The sequence below is a fragment of the Manduca sexta genome, chromosome 9 (assembly GCF_014839805.1).
Source record: "Manduca sexta isolate Smith_Timp_Sample1 chromosome 9, JHU_Msex_v1.0, whole genome shotgun sequence".
Classification (NCBI taxonomy): domain Eukaryota; kingdom Metazoa; phylum Arthropoda; class Insecta; order Lepidoptera; family Sphingidae; genus Manduca; species Manduca sexta.
Genome location: NC_051123.1, coordinates 1,037,334 through 1,059,896, shown reverse-complemented (window position 1 = coordinate 1,059,896; position 22,563 = coordinate 1,037,334). Strand labels below are relative to the sequence as shown.

The window sequence follows — 22,563 nt, the reverse complement described above, 5'->3', positions numbered from 1 at the left end:
TATTACTCCGTACGCTAAAATCAATCGATCAATAAAAAAATAGATTTTAAATATCGAAACGTAGTCGATATGATATTGAATACAATGTATTATATATATCTACCCTCATAACAGAATTAGAAAAACCACTAAAGGTCACATTATTATCGATTTAATGACAGTCTTAAACTTCGTAGGACGGAAACACGTCACAACATTTTGTAAAGACTGAAAGGCATATGAATGACAAAGCGGAACGTTTTGTAATGAAAATGATTTTTTATAAAAAAAAAACTTGAATGAACCGAGTGTATACTCGATTATTATATATTGTTTCAAACAACTCGAAATGCACGATGGATCGGATACATTGATTGACCACGATTAGGCTTATTCGTATCAAACGTTTCTTCTTTTATATAAAGCTTTTCCCTCTAATTTATTGCGACCTCTAACAGCTGACACTAAGGCGGTGCGATCCACATATTTTGTTCAGTATTAGAGATCTCCTTATATTGGCTAAAGTAGACTTATCAATTTCGCAGTAAAATTTGTTAATTTCTTCTATTATAATCTATTTCCAGCCATACTTAGCTTAGGATATTTGAATTTATATGAGAATTTTAATTTGAGATTGTTTCTCAAAATAAGTTTACGCAACAAAATAGTTTTTACGAAATATTGTTACGAATTTGTCACATTTGTTTTTTTGTATTAATAACAAACGAAACAAAATATACAATTTCGTAACGTCTAAAAACTATTTCGTTACGTGCATTTATTTTGAGAAATATATATACTTTATATGTCCACATGGGCGTTAAGGTTTAACATCTCTAAGGGTTACGTGCACTACAATGAAGTACTTTGTATTTCAGTTGGGTGTAGTTACTGCTTATGGCAGTTAGACAGCAGCTTTAGCTTACCATCAGCCGAGCGACCTGTTCATCTTCTGATTTCATTCTACAAAAATATCTTGCCATTATAGCAGCAATTTGTTGGGACCTGTTTTTTTGCAAATATATCAAAAAAACTTTTAAAAAAAATTACTTGTAACCCAAGCTCAGCTAACTAGTACCTGATATATAAGACATACTCAATTATAAGTACGTGTATTTATTTCCTATAGGTCTAATTATAGCATTTTCGTTCACTAGCGAGTTCGCCAAGTCGTGGTCAGTCTTGATATGTAAAATGTGTCCGATCCAGTGTACTACTATACTAAGCTTACCCAAACTCCGCTTGGGAATCGTTTCGTTAGCTATCGTTCCGTCCGCCGAGCGGCGGGCGCGATACCGAACGGTGCCAAACACTATTGGCACATTATTATTTACTCTGTATTTGTTGACGACATGTAACACCTTTGTCGATGAATATTTTTCAATAAAAAAATATAAAAAATGTGTTTTGAACACAACACTTGAGTGTTTTTATTTTATTTCCCTTATTATGGCAAATAAAATATCAGCCCTGTGTTATATACTTGCCCACTGCTGAGCACGAGCCTCCTCTACTACTGAGAGGGATTAGGCCTTAGTCCACCACGCTGGCCCAGTGCGGATTGGTAGACTTCACACACCTTTGAAATTCCTTTAGAGAACTATTCAGATGTGCAGGTTTCCGATTTCACGATGTTTTCCTTCACCGTTAAAGCGAACGGTAAATTCACAAAGAATACACACATGATTTTAGAAAAGTCAGAGGTGTATGGCCTTGGTATTGGAACCTGTGGACATTCGTCTTGGCAGTCCGTTCCACACCCAACTAGGTTTTCGCCGCTTATGATATATTTATATACAATTTATAATCATAATAAAATCTAAATAAGTTTTCATAGCTATTCAGACGTTATGAAAATAATAAAAAATCTTTCTTTAGAATTAAAAACAAATATTGAAGTAATATATTACATTTATTTAGCAAAATCTATACTTACACTAAGTACGTAGTCTATAATAAATAAGCTAAATAGACAATTCACAGGAAACAATATAACAGTTTTGTATGACTAGGTACATACATTGTATAAATGAAAGCATATATCTAATTATTGCAATAAGCTGCTTTTGGTCTACTTTCGTAGTACTTCAAAGTATTAGATACTCAAATAAAACAATTGCTAGTGTTACAGCGCCGCTGTACAGAACTGCCTAGCCTTCTGCTTCCATATTACTTCAGAATATGTTGATAGTTCATCATTGTTCCAAAATGCATGTACATACTTACTTTTCAATAACTCCTTTGGATCTTTGAAATCTACACAAACAACTAAAAATTATGATTAAGATTTTCATCAATACAATGAACATAAATGATTGATAAATGCTTAGATATTTCTAGTACACAAGGCTAGTGAAACTAAATATACCACGTTTTGCCGACTACTTCTGGTACAAACAGTAAATTGTTTTTATCAAACCAATTAAATTGTTACTCATATCCTCAAAAATAAATGTACGCAACGAAATATTGTTGCCATATTTAATATCTCATCTGTCTTTTGTTTCAGTACATTCTTTCTATCAAATAATATACAGAATGTATTAAGACAAACAGAAAAAATCACATGAGAGTAAACCGTAAAAATTCTTAAAAACTTTCGTTACATAAATTTATTTTGAGAAATTACTACCGTTTATGCAATGTTCATGAATATTATTCCTTCATAGCACAAAATACTTAAGTTAATAATTTTATGTAAATACTCTTATAATAATGAATATATTATTACCTATTTATTAGATTACAGCTGAAGGGTCGCTTCCTTATTATGTAAGTCTCTATGCGTAAAAGTTACATTACACTGTGTATTTTCTTAAGGATAGCAAATGAATGGACAAATAAAAGTATGTAATCTAATTAGAAACTGAAAAAGGCATTAAGTATGATTTTTTTTAGTATTAACTTATCACACAATATGATGACTGAAATCAGAAATTCTTAAAGCAACAAACTACAGTTTTCTCCTCCATATGCCTTTTTCATACAGGCACGCTGAAGTAACTGCCTGCACTTGATGGTAAATAGGTCCATTAGAATGTCGACTGACGAGAAATGATTACTCCTCGACAGCCGCCACAATAATGCCGGCCTGTTGGAGCCGGATATATACAAGCTAATCTCGGAGCGCGACACACGTGGGCCACTATGGCGAATTTTAACACCTTGTGTATGGTGGGCGCAATCGGGCGGATATAAAATATATCCTACTACCATCTTAACCTTAATCGTATGCTATTCATTTGCTGTTAGATCCGAAAACGCTATTGTAAAACAATCGCTTAATTACACAATATACAGACAAGCAGACATAACTTATAACGTATACTTATCACTCCAAAATATAAGTGGAGTGTCATAGATTAAATTTCAATAGCTTCAACATAAAGTAAAATCTAAAAATGAGCTCTCACTATGCGGCATAGAATACATTTTACTAAACACAGTATCTGATTCAAAATTTAAATTATTAAATCAAATAATATTATAGTTACAAAGTGAACTGTATTCCACAAAGCGAAAGTTAATTTTTAATAATTACTCTTATTTGAAAACATCCATAGATACCAATAAGTCTACGTTAATTTATTCAGACAGGTGGCGCTTTTCCATGTTCTATTTTCAAATTTGACAGATACATATTAGTTCCAAATCTTACCACCTGCCCACTTACTCTATACATTTTTAATATGCTTAGTATGTGTCCTGTGAACTCCTTGCATGGCCGACTTGACTTCTTCGAAGAACGATGTGGAATTGTGGATAGTTGTGCCGCCTAATATAACTTTGACTCCAGGGTACGCCTGGTTGATCTGGTGCACGCACATGGCCTCTTCGTAGGTGGCGCCACCCACTATGAACACTATGATCTCTTGCGGTCTGCGGCTGTAGGTGCCATCGTCTCCTCCCAGGGTCGGGTACAAGTTCTCTCGGAGTTTGCCCTTGATCAGTTCCTCGAGGGTGTCCTTGAGGAGTGGTGAGTGCTGGGTGTAAATGTTTTCTACTCCGTTTAGACCCTGGATTTAATAAATTATTTTAGAATTCATGTGAAATTTATTGCGGAGTTAAATCATGGCTGATGATAATATTAACAATAAATAATGGCGTAAAAACTATATTTTTTCACCAAAACGATCATACCACAAGCTGTCATCATTACCATAAATTTCATAAATATTTTTATAGATTCTAATTCTCCATAAGGTTATGTTTAGACATATTCTATACATTCTTGTGATATACCAGTGTGCACAAAAGGTGTCAATGGAATTTAAATATAATCCAGTATCACATATACCTTGAACAGCCGCTTAGTGATCTTGACAGCATCCTGCAGGCCGAAGAGATCGGTCTGTCGTGCGTGTGCGCCCGCGTACTCCAGCAGCGTGAGCGGCGCGCGCACGAGCGCGTCGGGCGTGCGGCGCGCGCGCAGCGCCTCGAGCAGCGCGCCCACCGCGCCGCCGCCCCCCGCGCCCCCCGCGCCGCCCGCGCCGCCCGCGCCGCCCGACACGTGCTTCTCGTAGCGCAGCGCGTACAGCGACACCAGCCGGACCGCTTCCGAGTCGCGCACAGACTCTTTAGCTATTACTGACTTGACGCGCTGCAGATGTACAAGGTGGATATTACGTTTAGGCTACACTTTACAGGATGGTTTTAAGAACGGCGCAACATAATTTCCTTAACCGTTGTAGCTACAAAGAGCTTTGGGGAGACTGTCGAATCTTTTGAGAAGTTATTAAAACCAGAATTTGAATAAAAATGGCTAACTAAATTTGAAACTGTCACTAGGGAAAATACAAACTAAATTTATTTTAAATTTCGTTTGTATTAAAATCAGAGATTTTATTAATTAAAATTATTACAAGTCTATACATACAAAAATAATTTAGGTAAGTATATGATATGTCCACAAACCCTCACCTGCAAATGCTTCGACTGGTCGCTCTGACACGCGATCTCCTGCTCCAACTCGGAAACTTCCAGCAAATTGTATTTGCTTACACAAGAAGATAGCTCACCGACCACGGTCACATGCTTAGTAACTGTGCCTGACATTTTCTGTAAAAAAATATATTTTACTACCAACATATTTCAATATCCTTATTTTTCATAGAGAAAAACACATTTTGGCCATTGAGATGAGCAGAATGTTATGTTGGTTACATAAGTCTTTCATCCAAAAGAAACAAAACATTGCTTACAATAAATTCTAGGTAATCTATCATTAATTTTACACATCAATGCAATTAAATATTATCCTTATCTATCTTGTATAACTATATTATTGAACAATTATAAAATGATAACACATCCAATAATAATAGATATTCCTTCCTAAACGAATTTCGGCCACCGCGGCCAATCCAAACGGAGATAAACCAGGTATGCAGGAGATATTATAGTGCACTCTCTGTTCCTTCACTCTCATAGTTCGGTGAGACGGCAATCCGACATGACCGGAGAGAGATCAGGCGCAGGACCAACGGCTTTACGTGCTTTCCGAGGCACGGGAGTATCACACCGCCAACTTGACTCCAAGCTATGACTAAGTAATTTTTTGTGTTTAATGAAAAATCCAGTCACCATTATTTTAGCCGGCTCGACCTCAATTCAAACCCAGGACCTCAGGTCAGGTCGTACTCGTCCCGTGTACAATTACAACTACGCCACTGACGCAGTCAATTTACAAAATAGAAGTAGAAAAGTGAACTCTATTCTTACCTTAAACAATGGATATGTCTCCACGAAGTTCTTCATGTCAGCAATGCTTTCTACCTTCTGATGACTTTTTGCTTTCCTCTGAAACTCTTCCATCAGTGATTTTATAGTCTGACCGATCTCGCCAAAGTTGGAGTACAGGTTCTGAATACAATAATTAAATATTAACCATTTATTTTAACAACCCTTATGTCGATTACAGTAAAATAATTGCATTTGGATTGTTGTCTATGAAAAAGTTTTAGTATTAGATTTAGGCCATAAACAACAGTGGCGAAGGGTGACTTTTTCAAAAAGTAACCCGAAGCTAAAAATTTATTGCCTCAGTTAACATATCGCGACCAATTTAACAGAAAACAAAAACTAACGCAAACATAAATAAACCTAAAAGGGAAGCCGGTAGGAATCGGATGGACACTTCGCCTCTTATAAACAATGTGTACAGTATGAATTAACAGACTTGACTGCAACAATATTATGGCTACCTCAAACAAAAAAAAAATAAATACAAAAATAAGTTACAGTGTTATTTTAGTACCTTGGCATAAAACTCATCCTGTTCGGACGAGAGCACCACTTCCTTGAAGTCCTTGGGCACTTCTGGCACGTGCGCTAGACTCACGCGGTTGTTGTTTATGGTCAACAGCTCGTGCACCATCGCTTGATACGTCCACTGGCGATAGGAATTTATCTTAATATAGGCCTACCCTGCCGGGCTAACCGCAAAAGCGGTATGTCAGGGAAACCTAATTTAGAGATAATCGAAGTTTTGTAAATACAGTTTTATAGTTTTTGTATATAGAACTGAGATAGCGAAACTCTTTGAAGGTTTTTTAGCGGCGTAAAGGTTAACGCCACTGTAGAGGAACAGATGGTTACGTTCCTCTATGGAAGGGGAGATTTCCAGTCAGGCAGATGTTGCGCCTGACCGGCCGCGGCCCCTCCGACGGTTCCTATTCGGAGGTGGTATATATGCAACGCGTCGCTCAAATTGTGCAAGCGTGATTCAGGATCGACGTCGCCATCTATCGTGATTGCTGTGTGATATCACTGTAGTTCCGTCACTGCATCGATCCTCTTGCAGTTCCGGCGATGTTGACAAGATGGCGGTATATGCACTAATTGTACCGCCACATCACTCCCCCCCGGAGACCGGAGGTCGAAAGTCTTCAGGTCTTCAGTCAAGTCTTCGATGCTAAGCGTATAGCATATCGGTGCCAGAGAGTAGATGCCCCAGTGCGTCGGCGTGTTGATGTCCCCAGTGAATCGGGGTGTAGTTGCCCCAGTGAGTCGGGGTGGAGATGCCCCAGTGAGTCAGGGTGAGATGCCCCAGTGAGTCGGGGTGAGATGCCCCCAGTGAGTCGGGGGTGTGGTCCCAGTGAGTCGGAACCGTGCGCAATTGGCCCTAGTGAGTCAGGGCTGTGCGCGGTAGTCAGCTCCTTTGAAGCGAAGCTGAGAGTACGATTCCAGTGAGTCGGAATCGATGTTGCGTCCTCTGCGATGAGTTCGGTGCGTCACGTGGCTATACCGCGACAACCGGCGAATGCTGCCCGAAGATGGTCCGGCTGTAGCGCAGTTGTGCCGTGACGTTGGAGCCGAAGTCCGTGCAGGAGTGCCGAAGGTACCAGGCTTGCATTGGCAGCATGCGTGTGGTATCCTTAATGGCGAGTGCTGGCTGGCTAGGGAAGGAAGTGGCAGATGGCGATGCGGTGTGAAGCGACGACGATGCAGGTGCGGCTGGTCTGGTTGATGACGGTGCGATGATGTTCAGCGTCAGGGGTCACCACTGTAGCGGTGTAAAGGTAGACGCCACTGTAGAGGAACAGATGGTTACGTTCCTCTATGGAAGGGGAGATTTCCAGTCAGGCAGATGTTGCGCCTGACCGGCCGCGGCCCCTCCGACGGTTCCAATTCGGAGGTGGTATATATGCAACGCGTCGCTCAAATTGTGCAAGCGTGATTCAGGATCGACGTCGCCATCTATCGTGATTGCTGTGTGATATCACTGTAGTTCCGTCACTGCATCGATCCTCTTGCAGTTCCGGCGATGTTGACAAGATGGCGGTATATGCACTAATTGTACCGCCACAGTTTTTTTAACAAGTTCTAAACATGATACCGTATTATACGTTATTTAGGTAAGTTTATTGGATGGGCATTTCTTTAAGCTATCTGACGACATAAAAATCAAAATTTTGTTTTTTTTTTGGTATACCACTTTTGAGCTTAGCGCTTGTATTATGGATATAAAATGAAGGTAAGATTGTCTGTGACAGATGACATACAGTATTAATTTTAACTGATCTTACTTCTTACTATCTCATCTTATCTTAATCTTGTTAATATTAATGTGAATGATTGAAAATGTATGAGTATTTGGAAACAATGAAAAAAGTATATCCAGAAACAGATGAATATATTTTGATAAAATTTGACATGTGGATAGACCATGTAGGCTGGATTAACATGTAGGCTGCTTTATATCCCTGTAATTTGCGACCCTGGGAAATATTAGAATTTTTTAAGTAGAAGACTTCGGCGACGTTCAGATAGTGCTATGGTGTCATACATTGATTCAGGGATTTTGCATTTGATTTTGCCTAAGAATATTCATGCAAGCGAAACCGCGAGCAATACCTTGTTATGTTAATAATAATAAGTTTAAATGATTAAATACTGAAAGGACTATTTGAAACAAAGTCTGATTTTTAAAGATATGGGTATGGCAAAGTACTTTCCTATAATTAAAGCTAAATTGAATGGCACGTGACTAGAGTATATGTTGACCGAGAGATTATTCATAGCCAGGATACACAATTATGCCGATCTGTTCTAAATGATATTCTCATATAGGCATGTTATACCTGACTAAGCAGCGGTGTGACGGGATCATCCCTGCGATCCAGCACGAGCAGCACGGCGGGTGCGTCGCTATACGGCGCATGCGCGTCGAGCAGCGCCGCGTCGCGCCGCAGCAGGTCGCGCGTCCGCTCCGCCAGCCGCGCCGCCGGCTCCGAGCCCGCCTCGTGCCGCACCACCACGCGCCGCCGCAGCGACAGCGCCAGCGCCGCCAGACCCTGCGCGCACCGCTGCAGGTGCTGCTGGTTCCACATGCGACCTGCATAGTACATAAAGACAGCTGGGGGTTGATTTTGATCCTTTCATAAATAATATCAGCCCTGTATTATATACTGTCCCACTGTTGGGCACTGGCCTCCTCTACTACTGAGAGGGAATAGGCCTTAGGCCACCACGCTGGCCTAGTGCGGGTTGGTAGACTTCACACACCCTCGAAAATTCCTATAGAGGACTTCTCAGGTATGTAGGTTGCCTCACGATGTTTTCCTTCACCGTTAAAGCATGATCCTCTCATACATGTGTACAATTTACTTATTCCACCTATACAATAATAATGATCTATAAGATCCATTGCATCTCTCGATAGATGTCAACATTTATGCTAACTTATTTCAACAGCCATAAACTATTTCATATTGCGACATAACTTATCACACTAAACTCTATAACAGGTTTTTACTGTTCTATATCTAAATAATAAAGAAAAAATATCTAAATAATATACATTGTATTTTAACCAACAACAAAAAATATGAGAGTATCAACGACACTCATTAAGTCATTGTGTATAATTAATGTCAAACAATCTTTAATACAATTGTGCCATACCTTGCAAGCATCCAACAATGTTAAAAGAGAACAGATGCCTATCCACAGCGAGGTAGTCTGCAAACACCTCCTGCACCTCGCGCACTGTCTCCTGCTCATCACACTCCGCCAAGGTCTTAATATCTGCTTTTGATATTACATTACTGAAATCTGTAAGAAATAAGGATGCGCTTGTTATTATATGATGTTATTGAATTATACTATCATTGGTATAGAGATTTTATCAGAATGTCAGGGATGTAATCAATTAAATTATTATTAGTACCCAGCATCACATCATCACAATTCGTTTGGAAGAACCAACTTACGCTTACTGTTTCGCTTCTGTACGAATCTGCATGAATGATAAAAGTCCTTTGTTAGGTTAAAAATAGATTATCACATACAGTCAATGATAATATGGCTCACTATTAGTAAATAATGTTATTTTGTCATGAGCACAAACAAAAAAATCCCACTTACATGTATTTGTCACACACATAGTCCTAACTCCACACTAAACAAGTACTAACATAATTTGGACTCTTAATAAAATAATGACCTATTCAAAATTGTTAATTTGTGGCAGCTGTCGGAAAACTAATTTTTGTTTGCTACCTTTTCTTTTGAAGTTGTTATAAAATTGAGCTTATTAAAGATAGGTAAAAAATTAAACCTATAGCATGAAAAAAAAGGGAAAAAAACTATAAGGTCGCAAACAGGAATGGCTTGTTTGATAATTCCCACAAATTTCCAATTTTGGAATGGGTCATTATTTTATTAAGAATGCGATATAATTAAAAGTTGATTTATTAAATTGCATTAAACTACAAGATAATCGAAACTCTAAAGCTATAACAAAAGCTACTTACATATAAAATAGACTCCGTATTTAGGGTATCTCAGTTCTCTTGATAGCAGAGCTATGTTCTCTGATGTGGGTCTCACAAATGCAATGCATTTCATGTGTTTAAGGTTGTCCCATTTTGTGTGACTGTCAATTCTTTCAAATAAATACACTTCCTTTTGAAGAATCTCTGATTGGCTAAACACCATGCTTACAATGCTTGTCTGGAAAGATAAGCATTGATTAAAATTGCTACAGGCAGTATGCAACTTCACAATCAAGGATTACATGTCAATCTCAGTAAAGGATTACGTTATTTTACTTTTTTTTGTAAAGATTATTGCATGAACCATACAAGTTATAAAAAAATATCACGAGTTTCTCTTTTGATAAAGACTACTTGATTTTTTTATTTACTACAATATTTTTTTTGCCAACTATTACTAATTGAATCAAAGCTGGAGAACCTGCAATATCGTAATTAAAGGGAAATTCATAAAATATTGCAGAAAGGGCGTACTCACAGTTTCCTTATCCATTAAAATTACTTTCATTCCCGGCCCGCTCTCCTCTGTCATTTTGATTATATACATTTTGACCGCCTTTATTACATTCATCTTGATTTCGGTTAATATAACACTCTATAAATCAAAATACTGCAGTCTTCAGAAATTGTTTTCATTTCTCATCAAAATGTCAAATTGACATTAGTGGGTTATCAAATTTGTTCGATGAGTACAACGCCATCTATTACTTTATTATAGAAACACGTAGCTAAAACAGGTTTAAAATTTTTGCTATTCCCCAATAGATGGCACTGTTTAGTTCTAAATGCATAAATACAATTCAATTAAATAAGTAATAATATTCATTAGAAGAAAAATAATTCTTATTTCCATAAATAATAATACATTAAATAAAATATTATTTGCGCTGTTATCTTCTAAAATCGATACTATTCGATAATGACGTGTACTCCCATTTGACGTTTGTGTCAATTTGACGTACCGCTCATCACTAGTTATCGTCGAAAGGTCAGCAGGGTCAGGCGAAAGATTCGGCATCCATCCTCACAAATTGGTGAATACCATTACATAAAGGCCAAAAAATGTTCTCGCGTGTTCTGAAGCCCGTCGCGGGAGTAGCCGTGCAAAATGGCGCCAAGAACTTCTCCACCACATCGCAGGTAATTTAACAGTGCTCTGTATTCATTTTGCAACTAATTACACCAATCTTACGATTCTAAAGGCTGTTTTAAGCCAATTTCTGTGTATCCATCAAATCCCAGTACAAAAAAGTCATGGTTGTTTTTGTAGAAAAATTTCAAAGTGGTGGTCGCTGGTGCCGCCGGAGGAATAGGCCAGCCTTTGGCTCTCCTCCTCAAGCAAAACCCGCTGGTGACCAGACTGGCCCTGTACGACATCGCGCCGGTCACCCCCGGCGTTGGAGTAGACCTCTCCCACATGGACACTCCCGCCAAGGTCAGCGGCCACAAGGGCCCGGAAGAACTGCCAGCCGCCATTAAAGGTAAACAGATGCCGCAAAAGACCAAATTTTACTATCCCGCGCTATCATCAGGAGTGTTATGTAACTAACCTAAAATATAGACTGCAATTGTTTATGGCCGATTTCAAGGTTATAGAGATAGTGGCTGTTATATTTTTCCATGACATAATATATTGTAATTCTTACACAATATTTCGACCTTGACGTTCTAGGTTAAAAATTGAAGTTCAAAATAAGTCGAGAACAAAAAAAAAGATGTTTTTAGTCAATTATTGTGGGTATATGTCTTAGTAGAACTGAATTATCGCGATTGAAGTACAATATGATAATAAAACTAGTTGCGTCGTTTAAAATTTAAATTACAAAAAATATGAGATGTTTGCTAAATAAGATACCATATTTGTTAAATTTTTTTTACACAACTAAAGTGTTAAAGTATTAAATTTTATCGAATATTTACAAAACATAAATAGCTTTTCGATAATTTCCTAAGACTAGGTTATCTACAAACTCCTATCTCGTAATTTAATTATTAATAGTTTAATTCTTAAATTATGAATAAGTATCAACTGCATTAAGAGCCATTTAAGGAAATATTACAATAATTAATACAGTACAAGGAAAATTGCAAGAGAACCTGTAGTAAAAGGAGGAGTTCTTAGAATAAACCACATTCCAATAAGTCGTATTTCCATTGACAAACTTATGGGACTTAGGATTTTTTAACAGGAATGTTTAACCTGAATTAGCATATAATAGCATACATTACAACTTGGCGACAATTTGGTGATCTTACATAAAAAAAAATCTTTTCATAATTTTAGCTTTAGACATGGAAGTTATGGTATGAATAGCTACTTCTGATGAATTATATGACTCGTTAATACTCGATACGTCAAACTATTCGACGTGTTTGATCTATATACTCAATAAACAGTAAACAATACGCCAGACACTTAACAAAGAAGCTACATTGCACTAAAATTGTTTTTCCAATTAACGCTAGATCTATTGAAATCTAGTTGGTCATGCCTGTTATTGGGGAGATTAAAAAATAACTTATCTTTTTTAAGACAAAGTGACTTTTGCACCTGATGACAAATGACGTTTAGAAAGTGTCGATTTACGAGATATGATTATCCTTTAGCCGACACAATTATGCCGGCCTGTTCTTTGTTGGTTATTTTCTCAAGGAACATGAACGAAAAAGCTGGAGTTATAGGTCTATCTGGTGCCAGTTCTGTCTTCATTCGGATGTATTGTAAGTTGGTTAATGACCTTGTAAAGGGTACATGTACCCAGATTCAGTAAGAGAAAGTGTTAAGTATTCCAAATTTCTATATATATTTATTTCGATATTTATCCGAATGTTTGCGGCGGTTGTTTCCAAAAAGATTCTGTTTACGTCAGTGTTGACAGTCGCGAGCAACAATCTCGCCCGAAGTGTATTTATTAGTACGTATTCCGAGATATTTACAGGAGGCGACGCCAAAACAACATTTCACAGGTGTTCGAAAGGATTATCCAAAGGATTGTTAAATTTAGCACCTTTTTTTCACACGTTTTCTCATTTTTATTTTGTATGCTTAAAATCTGGGTGAAGAAAAATAAAACATGTTGAAACTTTAATAAGTATTATTATTAGTAATATTATTTAGGTGTCGTAAACTTTATACCAACGTTAGTTCGAAAAGTAATTTTAACAAATAAGAACAAGCAAAAAACATCGAAGCGGCGATAGCCTAGTTTGGTGTGGAACGGACTGCCAAGACGAATGTCCGCAGGTTCAAATCCCAAGGGCAGGCACCTCTGACTTTTCTAAAAAATCATGTGTGTATTCTTTGTGAATTTATCGTTCGCTTTAACGGTGAAGGAAAACATCGTGAGGAAACCTGCACATCTGAGAAGTTCTCTATAGAAATTTCGAAGGTGTGTGAAGTCTACCAACCCGCACTAGGCCAGCGTGGTGGACTAAGGCCTAATTCCTCTCAGTAGTAGAGGCGGCCGTGCTCAGCAGTGGGCAAGTATACAATACAGGGCTGATATTATTATTATTTATTTATTAAAAAACATTGTGAAATTTACAAAAAAGTTGATAATACTAGATGAAATGTATATGTGATAAAAACAAATCCAGTACTACCGTAAGGCTATTAAAGTGGTATTTTTTGTTATATCTGACTAACTCTCCACCTGATGTTAAGCAAAAAAAGTAGTCTACACTACACATTTCTTAACCCCCGAAAGAAAAAGAATGGTGTTAAAAGTTTGTGTTGTATATCTGTGTTTCTTTATGTATTTCTTGCATCGTAGCTCCCAAGCGGATAAACCCATTTTAATGCAGTTTTGTATGAATACTAATGTGATCGTGAAATTATACTTGGTAGTAGATTCATGATGATTTAGAAGAGCTTTGAAACAAGAAAATATATGCAGATGTTTTGTATTTCTTTTTCATTTAGGGAACAAAGATACTTCTCTACACTTAGTTAAGCGTAAAATCTACGAATATTGTTTCTACTAATGTATTATAAACTGAATATCGCAGGCTTGAGATTTTCTCATACTTATGACCTATAGATGTTTGTTGCTTCTTTGTAAAGTTTTCTGTTAAACTGTGAACAGTGTTGTTGGTTACATGTTTATTAATGCAGTACTTGTGTAATTTTACCATTTACTTATTTAATGTGTAACCGTTTTCTGTTCCTTTTGAATAAAATATTTCCCTTCCCCAGACGCGGACGTGGTGGTGATCCCCGCCGGCGTGCCGCGCAAGCCGGGCATGACGCGCGACGACCTGTTCAACACCAACGCGTCCATCGTGCGCGACATCGCCGCCTCCATCGCCCAGAACGCGCCCAAGGCCATCGTGGCCATCATCACCAACCCGGTCAACTCCATGGTGCCGATCGCATCTGAGGTCTTGAAGAAGGTGAGTGTTCAAAATATTAGGTTCCAAAACTTTTTTCCCATAGACCAGTTTAAAAATTGTTCTGGTTCTGGTAGACCCCTTGCGACTTTTCTGTACAAATAACTTCATCCTATGGTTGTCTGGAAGAGATCCTAGCGATAAGACCGCCTATTGTTGAACTAGCTATAGTTAATTTGTTTATAGGTGTTTTTTCTTTTACCTATGTAGTGTTCATGAAAGAATTATTTATCTATCTATCTTGCAGCTAAATTTCTACCATATTCCCATATATATATATATATAGTATATGCAAGTTGTTATATGTATTACAGTCGCTGAGCTGCTATTTTAAGTAAAATATTATCTGCCTGCATTGATAGGTGTAGGAAAGCCAACATTTTAGTTCTTTACTATCAAAACTAGATAAATTCTCGTGGACCCCTACTTACGAATTGTGAACTCTATTTTTTGTTCACGCGAATGTAGACCTCGTCGAGCCTCCTATGGGCCCACTGCGAAGACATCCTAACTGGCAGTTGAATTTATTGACAAGACGAATGTCAGGGAATTCAAACATAAATCTTAAATTAGAACAAAAAAAACATATATACATATTGTTAATGCAGCTATTTTCTATTCTATACGTCGCAGGGTGAATAATGATTTTAGTTTACGTGAATGTTAGACATCAAAAACATCTACATTATACAAATAGTATTTAATAGGTAGATATTATAACTTTGACTTCTCGAACGACCAACCTAACCTAACCCATCCCTGTGACCAAGAAGGCTGCAGTTTTCGAAACGTCGAAAAAAAATTATAATATACAAAACCGCGTATTATCGAAAAAAGTTTTTATTTCGATCACAACTTGACGCAAAAGGACCCTTATCGCTCGAAGGTTAGAGTCGATCGGAGTCGTAACAACCTTATCAGCCGTTATCAATCACGATAACAGTACAGTTGTTATGTGTTCATTGACACTTTATTGCTCGCGGTGATTAATTACATTACGCAATGAGTTATTAATACTACATAACTGGGGCTTTATTCTCTATCCCGCACGTTATTTTAACAGTGCGTAACAAGCACGTAACACAACGCATCATGTTTAAGACTATAGAAATTTGGCTTACAGTATACCATTCCACGCACATTTCTCGAAGATAACATGACACGGCCGCGTTACGCGTTTACACTATCATACAGAATAAGGGCCCTGTTGTCTAGGCAGAATCATCTCATCTGGAAAGTCTTAAATAATTTACTTGTGATTAGATCCCTCAGAAAAATATACATCAATGGTTATAAATATTACTCTACATGGCTTTGAAAAGGTTTAGAGTCCATAATACACTTCTTCTACTCTGTGGCACTTGTTTTTTTTATACGGGCAAGAGGTACCCACTGCACCTGATGGTAAGTGGAATGGGGTCCAATAGAACGTCGACTGACGAGAAATGATTACCCCTCGAAAGTCGACACAATTATGCCGGCCTGTTGGAATCGGATATACACAGGCTGATCCCGGAGCGCGACACTTACGTGCGCCACTATGGCGGGTTTTAACACCTCGTGTGCGGTGGTCGCTATCCGCGCGAATATAAAATATATCCTACCACCAGCTATACACCAATCTGGACAATTTTCCCGTCTTTTAATTGATATAGTTGAATAACAGCCTCTTTGATCGACAATAACATCATAAATATACCCTTAAGGAGTTTGTTAAATTAGACTGTATTTGTTTTCAAGTTGCATTGGCTCTTTTAAAAAACCTCGGGCGGGAACTCTTAATTCAATATTTTACTTAATCCAGTAAGTTGAATCAAGCAGAAAAAACATGCTTGTTATTTATGTAACTGTAACTTGCTAAGTTTACATAAGCAACTTTTAACCGATTTCAAAAATAGAGGAGATTATCAATTCAAAATGCTAGGTAAGCTAGTTAGTAAATAGACGAATGTATGAAGATAATGTTTCATTTTAATTAGTCACCGACTCCAAAATTGGTAACCAGTATGTATCTGTAATGGTAAATTATTTTTTGGTTTCTGAAGGCGGTTTATTTTTTTGTTAATTCATAACTAACTTACGCGAGTAAAACTTACAAATAATACCCATTTTTAATTAAAGTCGGTAAAACAGCCACAAAAAATAATTAGATTGGTATTTCAAGTTTGTCTTTCTCCATTTTCCCTGTATTGTCGTTTCTTACACAAAAATGTAATATATTACTCTCATATATCTTATTAAGTTACATAATACTATGTTTTTATAGATTGTTTACTCGAAGTGTACGTTATATCTCTGTTTATCTTTAAAATAGGAATAACGTCACATGTTTACAGCATGTATGTTCATTAATAACGAAAATACAATAACATGATTGTTCTGTTATTTCTGATAGCCGTAACATACATACGTCTTACTATCTTACTAATATAAATGTTAGTTTGTTCTGTTTGTTCAAGTTAAAGCAAAAATTGTTGAACTGATTCGGATGTAATTTAGCGAACCGATAAGCGGCGATAGCCTAGTTGGTTGTGGAACGGTCTGCCGAGACGAATGTCCGCAGGTTCAAATCCCAATGGCACACACCTCTGACTTTTCTAAAAAAAAATTATGTGTGTATTCTTTGTGAATTATCGCTTGCTTTAACGGTGAAGGAAAACATCGTGAGGAAACCTGCATACCTGAGAAGTTCTCTATAGGAATTTCGAGGGTGTGTGAAGTCTACCAATCCGCACTGGGCCAGCGTGGTGGACTAAGGCCTAATCCCTCTCAGTAGTAGAGGCGGCTCGTGCTCAGCAGTGGGCAAGTATATAATACAGGGCTGATATTATTATTATTAGCGAACCGACAGTCCGTGACTTGGATGGCCGTAAAGGCTTTTATCTCGGGAATGTGTACAACGGGACTTGTATTCAAAGAGGCCTTTCATACGACGGCACGCGAGCTACACCTGATACCTAAATAGTCATATAAAATAGGACTCTTAATATATATTTTTGACATGGCGTAACAAGAATGTCCACGTTTAAAACAATAGAAATTGGTATACAGAATGTCATTCTACGCTAAATTCACAAATAGTGCATTGCCATAGAGAATCCTTACTCTCTCCTTACGTCCTGTCCTTACGTCTCACTATCCAAAGCAGTAAAAAAATGCATTATTGGGGCCTTCCCCAATAATGCATTTTTTTACTGCTTTGAATAATGAGACGAGCTTGTCGTTCGCCTAATTGTAAGCGATACGACCGCCCATAAACAGTAGAAACACCTTCCAACATCATGAATTACAAAGTATTGTTTGGTATGCCACTGCGGTCGCCATCATGAGACATGAGATGTTAAGTCTTATTATGTCCAGTAGTTACAATGGCTGCAATGTCCTTCAAACCGGAACACAACAGTGACTATACACTGCTGCTTGAAGAAATAAACATTGCGGTGGTACCAACCCAGGCGGACTCTCACATATGAGAGACCTACCACCAGTGACACGAATAATACATGAGATACATGCATACTGTGAACAGATCCCCACGTCCAAAGCCACGCGAAAAGCTAGTTTTGTCATCATAACGGTCAGCAATATGGTTCAGACAATGCTCACTTACCGATCGCGTGATGTTTGATAAACTGTGCTCACGTTCGCGCGCCGTGTGCAGTTTATTGCATGCTCTGTTGTTTTGTCCACGTGGAAACTATACGCAAGTTCATCAATTATATTTGTCAGTGTTTCTGGATTTTATAGGCTAATTTTTTAACAAAACACAGGACCATTGTGATATTGCGTTACTAAATGAAACCACATAGTTATCATCTTGAAAATACACTTTATAATAAGTTATTCGAACCGTAGATGTAAAATAAAAATGTGTAAGTTTCAAACAAAATAAATATCAATAAACAGTAATTAACATATTACACGCCTTAATCCCATTACTACTTATAACTTTCAGTCAGAAATACACTCATGCAGATATATTCGCACTAAACTACAAAATGACCGAAAAATAAAAAATCTAATACCGGAATTTTTGATGAAAATATTGGTTATTCATCCATGATTTTTGGCACGATGATACCAGAGGTAGAGACACATAGTCGTCTTAATACAACTAAAATGCTTCATCAAACTTTTCATCATTCTTCTCCGCTCAACAAACTGAAATCTAGAAGTCTACGTAGCACAAATTTCATTCATGTTGCAGAAAAAACATGACATAGTTTCTCGCTGCCTATTTGACGTCAGCACACTCTAAAAGATCTAATCCCAAATAAATTAAAGTTGAAAAATCCTCAAAAACTGAATCAAATCTATAACTTCCACTTCCTGTATACGCTGCCAGACTAAAAAAAGGCAAATTTATCACATAAATTACATACAAAAATTGTTGACAGGCCGGAGTATACGACCCGGCGCGCGTCCTCGGAGTCACCACCCTGGACGTGGTGCGCGCGGCCGCCTTCATCGGCGAGATCAACGGCGTGGACCCTCGCTCGGTGACCATCCCCGTCATCGGTGGTCACTCCGGCGTCACCATCATCCCCGTCCTCTCGCAGAGCCAGCCCGCCGTCAAGCTCTCCGACCAGGCCAAGATCAAGGCCCTCACTGAGAGGATTCAAGAGGCTGGTACTGAGGTAAGGTAGATCGAATAGGAAAAGTTGATCTTTTGATGGTGGTTACAATTGTTCGAAACGTATCAGATTTTTACAAACTCATGATAGACATGAACTTTTATTGAATGTTTGATTAGTGTTTGCGCGATTATATGTTATAAAGCATAATAAAAACAAGACATATTCGCATTCCATGTTCATAGTGCCAATATGGACAATGCTGTATACTCTGCAACAATTTCCAATTTTCAAATAGTTTTGTCATTCCCATACCATTATGGTAATGATAAATATCTTATATAAACTTAATATTGTATATTTTACAATAAAAATACCACAGATCAAATTTATCATGACGTAATCTTATCTTGGCTTGGTTTTAAAGGTGCAAATATTTTGAATTTATACTGTTGTGTCATTAATATTTCTATATACTATACTACTATTTTTTTTTAATTTCCTTTGTACTTTTCCCCCTCATACGCCTGTACCTTTGCATGTCAGTCTGTGACAAATAAATTACTTTTCTTTCTTTTTATATGTATACAGGTTGTGAAAGCCAAGGCTGGTGGTGGCTCCGCTACCCTCTCCATGGCGTACGCTGGCGCGAGACTCACGGGCTCCGTCCTCAGAGGTCTTAAGGTAAATCTACAACTTCACATTGTATAAGTTTCACTTAATAATAATAATATCAGCCCTGTATTATATACTTGCCCACTTCTGAGCACGGGCCTCCTCTACTACTGAGAGGGATTAGGCCTTAGTCCACCACGCTGGCCTCGTGCGGATTGGTAGACTTCACACACCTTCGAAATTCCTATAGAGAACTTCTCAGATGTGCAGGTTTCCTCACGATGTTTTCCTTCACCGTTAAAACGAACGATAAATTCACAAAGAATACACACATGATTTTTTAGAAAAGTCAGAGGTGTGTGCCCTTGGGATTTGAACCTGCGGACATTCATCTCGGCAGTCCGTTCAACACCCAACTAGGCTACCGCTGCTTTTACTACGCTATCGCTGCTTTTAAGTTAAAATAAGTTTCACTTAAGGCGATACCTCAAGGTCCATTTTCATACATTTTGTTTCACCTTTAATCTGGGAAACTAAACAAGTATTGGCAAGTAAAGAATTTAAATTCACTTCTAGTTAGTGATTAGTTCTCGCGGTTGAAAGAAAAACGTAAAAATAATTGAATTATTATTAATAATTGAAATTTAACGTGAATTTAAATTCTTTACTTGCCAATACTTGTTTAGTTACCCAGATTAAAGGTGAAACAAAATGTATGAAAATGGACCTTGAGGTATCGCCTTAAATAAACGCAATCCTAGCTGAAATCAAATTGACAGATTTCTATGTCCTTTAAAAATCAATATAGGTTTTCAATCCTATGAATGTCAAAAAGTTTGTGAAAATTTTAAAATAAATCGCTTGAAAAAATTTACTGAACGTTTTTTAATGAAATTTGGGGTAAAAAGAAAGGGTAGGCTACGTGCGGGGTTAACATATAAACTACTTTTATCCCGGTAGTTTCCTCCTATGGGAAGTAATGGAATTTTTAAAACTGATTTTTAAATATGTAGATGGCGTCGTACATGAAGAAGTCAGTTTTCGGGACTTTTGTAGCGAGAAAGAGTTTTTACTCAAGCGAAGCCGCGATCGAAACCTAGTGTATCATATAAACAAAAATGTTCTACTTCCTAGCCAGGTTTAAAACCCTAGTACTATAATTACTATATGTTATGCGTATGTATTTAAACTAACTTTTGCTCGGGGCTGCGTCCGTGTGAAGGAGTTTCCTGTGATAAACGTCTCGCTATATATTTTCCCGGAATAGAAAGTAACCTATAACCTTCCCAGGGTCTTAAACTATCTCCATACCAAATTTCGTAAAAATCCGTTCTGTAGATTTTGAGAAAATTGATAACATACAGTCAGACAGAATAGAAGACTTCGTTTTATAATATGTATAGATGTATTTAACCAACTCGACCTTCCAGGGAGAATCCAACGTAGTGGAGTGCGCGTACGTGAAGTCCGACCTGACGGAGGCGGCTTACTTCGCGAACCCCGTGGTGCTCGGCAAGAACGGCGTGGAGAAGAACCTCGGCTACGGCAAGCTCAACGAGTTCGAGCAGCAACTCCTCAAGGCCGCCATCCCTGAACTGCTGAAGAACATCAAGACCGGAGAAGATTTCGCCAAGAAGTAAACGGATATGCTAGTTGTAGGAAATGTCATTACCGGCACGTCGAACGTCGATATTGAGTTTTATAGCTTCTATGAAACATTGATTGGTGTTTTTTAAATTCCATATTACCAAGTCTTATATTATAGTGTCAATTATGTTTTGTTACTTGTCAGAAATAATATACGAGGCAATATGGAATTTAATAAAATTGACTTTACAATGTATATGGTAATGACAATGTCCAACATTGTTATGACGGTAATGACAATCTTCTTTTGAACCAACGACGATCGGTAGCAAAATGTAAGTGGTAAGTGTTGCGAACTGTAAACGAATAGACTCTTAGACTTTTGTGTTAATTTATTATTTATTTTGTAAACTTTATAGTGCATTTTTGTTAACATATTTTACACTAAAATCAAACTAAATAATGTATTCCATGTCAAAAAGGTTATTGTGTGGGAAAAACGCATCAAAGGCAAGTATTTTAAAAGGCCATAAGTATTACGGTAGATCTAGTAATGGACATATTTTACATAGCAAAAATGTCTTTATAAAATATTGCTTACCTAGTTGACTTGTAATATAGACAAGTATAAAACTATGTTTGCGTAGTTTTCCGCACAATACAATTTGTTCTCTGAAATATTTTTCAGTGTTAAACAATAAACCCCAGTTGTTAGTTCGGAACGCATTGCCAAAGCCCTGTCGTATGTATGATTTTGTAAATAGATGATTATGTTAAATGTGATTGGTGAATGCTGAATAAATTAATACTTATTAATAATATTGTTTTATTTTGTACCCTAATTTCCACAATTTTTTTAATTTTTTAAAAATAAAATTTGTAGAATGAAGGTAGATATTTTTACTTTCGGACGACCACCATTTCAACCCCCCAAGAAGGCTCTAAATTCTTCAAAACGTCGGGAGAAAATTATAATATAAAACGGCGATAAAATCAGGAAATATAGTTTTATTGTAATGTCCAACGTTCGCGTAACAAAATAATTTCATATATGTGTTCAGGCAGTATATGTATATCGATGGGTTTAGGTTATAATTGTTTATGAGAGCTCATTACCATACAATAATTTAGGTCTCAATTCT

General features: G+C 37.4%; 2 protein-coding genes across 2 annotated transcripts; one reads left to right on the top strand and one right to left on the bottom strand.

The window, feature by feature from the left end:
• Positions 1-1,872: 1,872 nt before the first annotated feature.
• LOC115455716 (vacuolar protein sorting-associated protein 45) lies at positions 1,873-10,915 on the bottom strand. The gene is made up of 9 exons (XM_037436810.1): positions 10,735-10,915; positions 10,236-10,434; positions 9,385-9,534; positions 8,562-8,815; positions 6,236-6,370; positions 5,701-5,841; positions 4,900-5,037; positions 4,277-4,579; positions 1,873-3,995 (listed from the first exon to the last, which is right to left on the bottom strand). Exons 1-9 carry the CDS (start codon positions 10,825-10,827, stop codon positions 3,654-3,656), a joined length of 1,755 nt encoding a protein of 584 aa, XP_037292707.1. The 5' UTR covers positions 10,828-10,915; the 3' UTR covers positions 1,873-3,653.
• Positions 10,916-11,199: 284 nt separating this feature from the next.
• Positions 11,200-22,240, top strand: LOC115455706 (probable malate dehydrogenase, mitochondrial). Its single transcript, XM_030184376.2, has 6 exons — positions 11,200-11,396; positions 11,527-11,737; positions 14,452-14,648; positions 19,043-19,282; positions 19,811-19,903; positions 21,265-22,240. Exons 1-6 carry the CDS (start codon positions 11,319-11,321, stop codon positions 21,472-21,474), a joined length of 1,029 nt encoding a protein of 342 aa, XP_030040236.1. The 5' UTR covers positions 11,200-11,318; the 3' UTR covers positions 21,475-22,240.
• The last annotated feature ends 323 nt before the right edge of the window (positions 22,241-22,563 follow it).

Coding starts and splice junctions, on each gene's coding strand:
- LOC115455706 (XM_030184376.2), top strand. CDS start 11,319: ATGTTCTCGCGTGTTCTGAAGCCCGTCGCGGGAGTAGCCGTGCAAAAT. Junction 11,397..11,526: donor ACTTCTCCACCACATCGCAG/GTAATTTAACAG, acceptor TTGTTTTTGTAG/AAAAATTTCAAAGTGGTGGT. Junction 19,904..21,264: donor CCGTCCTCAGAGGTCTTAAG/GTAAATCTACAA, acceptor TCGACCTTCCAG/GGAGAATCCAACGTAGTGGA.
- LOC115455716 (XM_037436810.1), bottom strand. CDS start 10,827: ATGAATGTAATAAAGGCGGTCAAAATGTATATAATCAAAATGACAGAG. Junction 10,435..10,734: donor TTTTAATGGATAAGGAAACT/GTGAGTACGCCC, acceptor TTATCTTTCCAG/ACAAGCATTGTAAGCATGGT. Junction 3,996..4,276: donor TCACTAAGCGGCTGTTCAAG/GTATATGTGATA, acceptor TATTAAATCCAG/GGTCTAAACGGAGTAGAAAA.